The sequence below is a fragment of the Arvicola amphibius genome, chromosome 1, assembly GCF_903992535.2.
Source record: "Arvicola amphibius chromosome 1, mArvAmp1.2, whole genome shotgun sequence".
NCBI classification, from domain to species: domain Eukaryota; kingdom Metazoa; phylum Chordata; class Mammalia; order Rodentia; family Cricetidae; genus Arvicola; species Arvicola amphibius.
This window is the reverse complement of record NC_052047.1, coordinates 67,147,018-67,155,145: the sequence shown is the minus strand read 5'-3', so window position 1 is coordinate 67,155,145 and position 8,128 is coordinate 67,147,018. Positions and strand designations below refer to the sequence as shown.

Below are 8,128 nucleotides of genomic sequence, written 5' to 3'. Positions count from 1 at the left end.
TGGGGAAGGGATGACTGGCCACTTCACTAAGCTCTGTGAGCCTCTGGAAGCTACCCAAAGTAGATCTCCAAACATGTGCTGAATAGGGGGTAGGTTTGGGGAAAGGATGGCCACTCTGAAATGGATGATGTTTGATACAAGGTTCTAGAATGTCAAATTAAAACAACAATCTAACCTTTAGATCATTACGGACAAGAATCTGAATCTACTACCAAGTCCTAAGAACAAAATAACCTTGACAATTATCTGAAAGGTTTTCAAGAAAAATTTATTTCATAAATTAATTCATGTAACAGTGGGCATTTAGAGTCACAAACTATAGAACAGAAAAGGAACTGCAGGGGCATCATGTATACCAACATTACCAAAGATGGACACATTTCACTCAACTATTAGTCATGATAACAGAGGAACACATGAGACAGCAACTTATTTAGATACCAGCTCAAGGGGGCCTCTTGTTGAGAATTCAAATCAAATTCAACACCAGAGTCTTGTAGGGACAGAACAAGCCTCGAACTCAGCTCGCTGTGCTGGATGGTGGCTATATGAGGACCCCAGCTTCACAATCAAGACAGCTTTTGCTGCTCAACATGTGCTAAAAGGGAATATTAATTGTGATTTGAACAAAACTAAGTCTCCCTTCCTAGCCAGTTCTATACAGAAGTTCAGTTCAGGAAAGCAGCCCTCTCCTGACAGGAATCCAGGGGAGGTCATTCCACACCTCTGGCCAATTCTTTGTTTGTTTGTTTTTTTTGGTTTTTCGAGACAGGGTTTCTCTGTAGCTTTTTTAGAGCCTGTCCTGGAACTAGCTCTTGTAGACCAGGCTGGCCTCGAACTCACAGAGATCCGCCTGCCTCTGCCTCCCGAGTGCTGGGATTAAAGGCGTGCGCCACCACCGCCCGGCTCTGGCCAATTCTTTATACTTTGGATACAGCCACCCATAATGTGGTCATTAAAAAATGCCCTTTTCATGATACCAGGGGAAAGCTGTAGAAATAAAACAAGGGGACTAAAGAAAGCACCAGCTGCATACTCCCCTCCCCCAGGGGCAGGAGGAAAGCATCACGACCTAAGTTGTCTTGTACAGATCTTAATGCTCATGGTACAGAGGAGGTGGAGCCCTGGCCAGCCTGGGAGACCAAGGGCTGTGTCCACTTGGCTGCACTGCAGCCCTGGACCTGCTGCCACAGTCCTGCAGACTTGCTGCTGTTCTTCACCTGGTGGGCAGAGGATATGCCCCAGGGGAAGGATGCCCACGGAGTGGGATCTAGAATTGACCTCAGGTTGGCTCTGGAGCCCTCACAAAAGACCCTTTCAGGCAAAATGTGAAAAAAAAAATGTCATGATTTTCACAGCTCTTGGAGGAGCACAAAGTTTAGGATTCACAGCATGAGTTTCTGAGCTCTTCAAGGCTCGAGTAAGGCAAAAGCTACATGTCTTTCTACTGCGCCTCCCTCGCAGTCGGCTCTTCCAGCAAGGGCAGCAGGAAAGACAGACACAATCTGCTTTCACAGGTGATGAGGTACATCTAGACGAATGGAGGGGAAAGACTGAACAGAGAACAGGGAGAGAAGAAGAAGAGAGGCACTAATGGGAGGGAAGGAGGCTGCTACAGCTAGAAACCGAAGCACAGCAATGGAAATGGGCTGAAACCTGGTTGGAGCTGAGGTCTCTCTAACCTTACCTTCTGGAGGTGAACGCTACTAAGTTGTGCTTAATGGCAATTTCTATCACTTGGGGTGGGAGCTCCCCACCCTCAGAAATCCTACCAACTCCCAGTAGAGCACAGATCTGTAGTTCGGGCTGGTGACATCCCAACCACCAGTTTCCTCCCATCATGCTCAGGTCCCAAGACTGGCTGGCTGTGTGAACCTGGACGATAGGACTGGGGCGGCCTAGTGGGGAGCGACGCAATGAGTCAACTTCTCTTAGCTCTGAAGTAGAAGAGCCTTTGCCAAGGGAAGGCCGAGAACTGAAGTTTCCCTCCTACGTGCCCAGGACCAGGGTGGAGCTGTGTCTCTCCAGTCCTGCCAACAGTCCAGGCCAGTGCAACTTGCCCTGTCACAGGCAAATTCGGAAGCTCTGTCATGCTGCTGGTGCCACAGTTGTGCACACCTCAGCTTTTGTCTTCTGGGTGGGTGATCTGGATGCCCTAGTGACCCTGGTGGTAAAATTGGTCAATGGTTGTTTACTGCCTGCTAGCTTGCAAGCTGTCTAATGTACAGTGTCTTAGATGTACTTGTGGCACAATGTGTAGCCCACTCCACTCCCTGCAGTCACATGACAGAGTTCAGAAGCACAGAGTACCTAAGAATCCTGCCCCAGGAAGGGAGGCGTTGGGGTGAACACAAACCACATCTGTATGGTCTGGGCAACATGGCTAAGACAGGGATCTATCTGCACACATCACCGAGGGCCAGCGTGCACACTAGCCCACATTCTTCTCATCCAAGGGGTCATGACCTTCAAAGACTCCATAGACAAGCAGCTGTGTGCTAACCTGTTTAACGGCTGAGGTGGTGAAGGTCATGGTACATTTTCCCTCTGCTCATGTCTATTTTTCTGTTTCAGTGTGGCCCAGCCCATCAACCTACAAAGGGTAGGCACGTGAAGACTGCAGGCCTGCACCCTTTCTCCCCAGCCAGGGAATGAAGGAATTCTAGAAGCAGTGGCTAACATTCAGCACAGCACCACACCCTCTTCTCTACAGACAGAAAAACGTCCCTGGACCAAGCTAGGAGCATGGCAAGAGGTGACCGGCACCCAGTGGCTGGAATGAGACATCTACTCATCAGGCAAGGAATGCTAACTACCTGTACATGAACTCTGGGGTAGACAGAAAGAGTGGGAGATCCTGGAATGAGAAAACACAAGGCGAGCCTCGTAGAGCATGGTGAGGGCACAGTGGGAAGGAGACTCTGGGGCTGCTGCCCATACAAGGCAGCTTACTGCCTGCAGACTCCTTGGGTACAAACTGGAAAACTGTGCTACTATAAACCATTTCCAGTAGGTTTGGCAAAGGACCAGACTATGTGAGGCTCTCTCAGAGGCAACTGGCTCTGGGATGTTGGGGTCTTGCTGGAGGAATGGATCACTGGGTCTCATCTATCTATCAGCTCTCTCCTACTCCTGAAGCAGGCACTCAAGCAGCTGCAAATGCTCCGGGCCAGCCTCTGTCACCACTGTCCCAACTTTGCCATATACCAACATTTCACAGAAAACCACACTCAACCTTAATCTTTTTGAGAGCTCTGCTTTTACATAAGCCACTAAACAGCTATGTGTACAAAGTGGGCAGGACGGAGGAGGAGGATGAAATGAGTTTCCTCGAATGAGCTACATGAGAAATTGGAGATAGGGAGGGGCTGCCTGAAACATAAATGGGGACACTCCCCCATCCATGTGCTGATCAAATGCCTGTCACATATTCTCTTAAGACATGTATTGCCTTTCTCCTTAATGTCTTACAAAGTGTTTTAAAATCACATTTAGAGACCCCAAACATGCAGCAATAACACAAAAACAAAAAAGAAAAAAAATGAAAATTATCAACACTACATTAAAAAAGTGCAACTTACGTTGGGGCCTGGATGGGCTCCTCTGGCACTAGTGACCCACACTCACAGATGGGAGAAAAGATGGGGCAAAGCCACAAACACACAAACACACACATTCTCTCAGTCTAAAGATCCTGGGCAGACAGAGATCAGGATACACACCAGTTCATCCTTCTCAATCACTGAAAAGAGCTGGTGGGAACACAGGCCAGGTGGCCAAGTGCCCCCCAGACCGGGTTTCTACGTCTTGGTCGAGCAGCACCATAAACAGAGGAACTTCCATGTGGACGCACAAACACCAAGTCCTTAGATTCCTAGTGTTGCTTAGGATGTGTGGTTTCTTCCACCTGTGATGGGAGAGACAGGAAGGGGTGGCCTGATGTCATTCAGGACCATTCCCAGGAGAAAGGGAGCATTCCTGAGGCTCTATACTCAGCAGTAGAATTAGAGGACCCTTCTTCACCAGCTTCTAAAAAGCCTGCACCTTGAAATAAGTAAAAATTCACGGACTGGGCATCGTTGAGTGGTTTGGGCATAGGGCAAAATCTGGGAACCTCTTCCAGGGAGGTCTGAAAAGATCCGGAATGGAGACGCGGCTGCGGTGTTCTCAGCAGCTCGCTGCCTGCTCCAGCTCCTCCTCCTTGGCAAAGAAAGTCTCCAGTTCCAGCAGCTTCTGGATCAAAAGGGCATCCAGCTCTCGAGTCTGCAGAGCCGCCTTCTGGGCCCTCGTGAAGCTGCCCACCAGCTTCACTTTTCCTCGAGCGCGTCTCTTTCGGGGCAGGGTAAAATCCTGGAATTCCAGAACACGCTTCCTTTTCTGCTGGCTGACAGAGACCAGTGTGCCATTTCGTTCTTTGGGTTCCTCGAAGATGGTCTCTAAACACCTGAGGATAGAGCACAACTCAGAATCACCAGAGGGAACTCACAGAGCCCAGCTGGTCACCACGCCAACCAAAAGCTGCCTGTGCTGACTCCCAACTCAACTGTTTCCTGTGGCCAGCAGCTATTTCCATGCATAGGAGAAAATATAAGTCTTATAAATATGTGCACAAGGTGAAAAAAAGTTCAGAGAGAAGGGTATACAGGACAATTCAGGCCAGCTCCTCACTCCAGTATGTATAACACCATTAACCGCTGGTTTTGTGTATGTTCTCCAAAGTTAATATGCAGACACATTTAAGTAATACAGTAGTTGACACCAGGCAAACAGCAAACCTTTTGTCACAGCCCAGGCTGGCCTCAAACTCCCTGCGTAGCTAAGGATGACCTAATTTCCTGACCCCCCTGACTTCTGCTTCCCAAGTGTCTGAATTATAGGCGTGCTAATCTACCATACCAGGTTCTAGACAGTCTCTGCGAGCCATGTGGTTCTCTATCACAAAATTGTTTTGAGTTTTCCTTTTGTGAACAAAGCTATTAGCCCACAAGCCATAAAAATAATAAAATGCCGGGCAGTGGCAGCACACACCTTTAATCCCAGCACTCGGGAGGCAGAGACAGATGGATCTCTGTGAGTCTAAGGCCAGCCTGGTCTACAAGAGCTAGTTCCAAGACAGGTGCCAAAGCTACAGAAAAACATTGTCTCAAAAGAAAAAAAAAACAAAAATAAATAAACAAATAAAATAAAACAGTAACTAGTGGCTGGGATATAGAGTCTTTGTCTAGGACGCATGAGGGTCTGGAATACAACCCCAACATGGTTTTTGTTTGTTTGTTTGTTTGTTTTAGTTTTTTAAAGACAGGGTTTCTCTGTGTAGGCCTGGATGTCCTAGAACTGGCTCTATAGACCAAGTTAGCCTTAAACTCAGAGATCAACCTGCCTGTGCCTCCTTAGTGCTGGGATTGAAGGTGTGCGGCTAGTACCACCCAGCTTTCAGCATGGTCTTTAAAAAAAAAAAAGTTAGGTTGGGCCGTGGAGTTGCACTTTTTTGATCCCAGTACTCAGGAGGGGCAGAGGCAGGTAAATCTCTGAGTTCGAAGCCAGCCTGGTCTACAGAGCCAGTTCCAGGACACTCAGGGCTACACAGAGAAACCCTGTTTCAAAACCAACCAACCAACCAACCAACCAACCAGCCAACAACAACAACAAAAAGGAAAGTCAGGTGTGGGGATGCAAGTCTATAATCCCAACTATTAGGGAGGCTGAAGGAGGGTCACTTGATTTGGGGACAGGCTTTGAGTGGGCCTAGAATTTGCTAACTGATGGTATATATCTCCACAGCAGCAAACAGCACACACTGTCGCACGTGGGGCTCCTCTTACCCGTCAAAGACCCCGAAACTTCTTTTCATTGAATACAATACTGTCTGATTCACTTTCAACAGCATGCATTATATTTCGTAATAAAAATGGACCAAAGTTGAGTGGAGACACCCGTAATGAACACTTTCAGTTCTTTCCCATCCCTCGCAATCCTGCAATGAAGTCTCCTAAAAATGAATGTCCTGTAGGCAGAGCCCATGCACAAATACTGGGGTAAATGCCAGGACTCTCTTCCTTTATCCCAGATAAGAGTCAATTCATAACTCTCACTGCTTCAAACTGAATTTTGATCCCAAGGTGGCCAAGTGACATTTGTCTGTATTTGGGCTTGAAATCGTGGTTGAAACAGTCAGTAATTAGCAGTGCAGACGAAGCTAGTCAGTGTATTCAGCAAACACAGACATAAGGTAAACACATCTATGAGACCAAAGCCCACAAAGACTTCTTTTCTATCATGTCACTGACCCAGATCAGGGATTTGGAACCTGAACCCTCATTGTAGCTATTTCTAAAGTCCAATACTGGGCCAGAATTGGGGGCACCTTTGATCCCAGAATTCTCCCAAGGCAGAGGCAGGTAGATCTGTGAATTTTACACTAGCCAAGCCTGCACAACAAGAGTACCTCACAACAAAACCCCAACCAACACCGGGCAGAGCTAAATAGAACCGCCTAAGTGCAGAAGATGAGAGGTGTCAATCATTCTAGCACCTCCCTTAGCCCGGCCACAGGAGTTACCTGTTCGCAGGAGGAGACTTGTAATTCTTGTTTGTATATATTTCTTCTAAACTGAACTCTTTCTTCTTTAACCTGCAAAGAGAAAAAAGAATTCTTCACACCTGCTTTCACTTATACATTGATTTAAGTTGAAAAGTCAAACCCTGTTCATTCCATTCCTTGTTGCCAGAGCTGCAGCCGGAAGGCAGGCCACAGCTTGTAGGGCAAGTAGGCGGCTACAGTTTCACCCAGGCTGTGCGCACTAACTGACTGCTTTCTCTGGCTCATTTTGGGTTGAAGCACTTCCTCCTCCGGAAGTGCTGGGGTTACAAACAAGAGCCTGGACCCAGCTGTCTCTTCAGCAGCAGTGCTGAGCTCTAACACTGACTTGGCCATCCGGTTTTTTAATATTCTTATTCATGGCTTGGAAATTATAAGCTTTAGTGGCTGGCAAGAATTTAATGAACACAATAAACTTTTGCTAGGTTTACTTTTATTCTATTATTTAAAAAATTATTTTATGGCTGGGTGGTGGCGGCGCACGCCTTTAATCCCAGCACTTGGGAGGCAGAGGCAGGCGGATCTCTGTGAGTTCGAGGCCAGCCTGGTCTACAAGAGCTAGTTCCAGGACAGGCTTTAAAAAAGCTACAGAGAAACCCTGTCTCGAAAAACAAAAAAAAGAAAAAACAAAAAAAAGAAAAAAAAAAAGAAAAAATAAAATATGTGGGGTTTTGCCTGCATGTACATCTATGCCTGTTTGGTGCCTGAGCAGACAAGATGAATCCCCTGGAAGTGGAGCTATAGTTGTGAGCCACCACATGGGTGCTGAGAATGGAAGCCAAGTCATTTGCAAGCCCAGCCAGAGCTTTTAACAACTGGTCAATTCTCCAGCCCTTAAGAATTTTTTTTTTTTTTTTTTTTTTTTTTTTTGAGACAGGGTTTCTGTTTAGCTGACTGTCCTAGAACTCACTCTGTAAACCAGCCTGGCCTCAAACTCACAGACTATGTGCCTGCCTCTTGAGTGCTGGGATTAAAGGCGTGTGCCACCACTGCCCGGCATACATTTTATTTTTAACAGGTGAAATGGCTCAGAGATGGCCTTCTGATTTCAGACGCATGCCATAGCACATGTGTGCCTATACACAAAATAAATACATGTAGAATAGTTTTTCAGTTATATTTTCCTTGGAAACAAGGGTGTGTTCTGTTGCCCAGCGTGACCCTAAACCCCTTTGAACCTTCACCTCTGAAGGGGATGAACTACAGGAGCATGCCACTCCACCAGCTGATTTCCTTTCTATTTGTACGGTGATGAGAGTCCCTCCCAGGGCCTACACACAAATGTAAGTGTGCTCTTATTTGTGGAGATAGTGTTGGTATTAAAGGCTTCACTACCACCTGGCTAGCTTCAAGCTTTTGATTACATCAACCTACTGCTGGAATTAAAAGCATAAGCACTAGAGAGTCATATCTTTTTGTTTTGTTTTATTTTTGAGACAGGGTTTCTCTGTGTAACAGTCCTGGCTGTCCTGGAACTCAGAGATCCACCTGCCTCTGCCTCTACTGGGATTAAAGGTGTGTGCCACCACC

General features: G+C 46.9%; 1 protein-coding gene across 1 annotated transcript in view; it reads right to left on the bottom strand.

The window, feature by feature from the left end:
- Window positions 1-3,000: 3,000 nt before the first annotated feature.
- The window catches only part of Prr14l (proline rich 14 like), a 74,393-nt gene continuing 69,265 nt past the window's right edge, over window positions 3,001-8,128 (bottom strand). The window contains exons 9-10 of the mRNA XM_038348211.1: window positions 6,560-6,631; window positions 3,001-4,444 (exon numbers count right to left, since the gene is read on the bottom strand). Of these exons, the coding sequence (XP_038204139.1) occupies window positions 4,168-4,444; window positions 6,560-6,631 (349 nt within the window). The 3' untranslated portion in view covers window positions 3,001-4,167. The remainder of the gene's footprint in view (window positions 4,445-6,559; window positions 6,632-8,128) is intronic.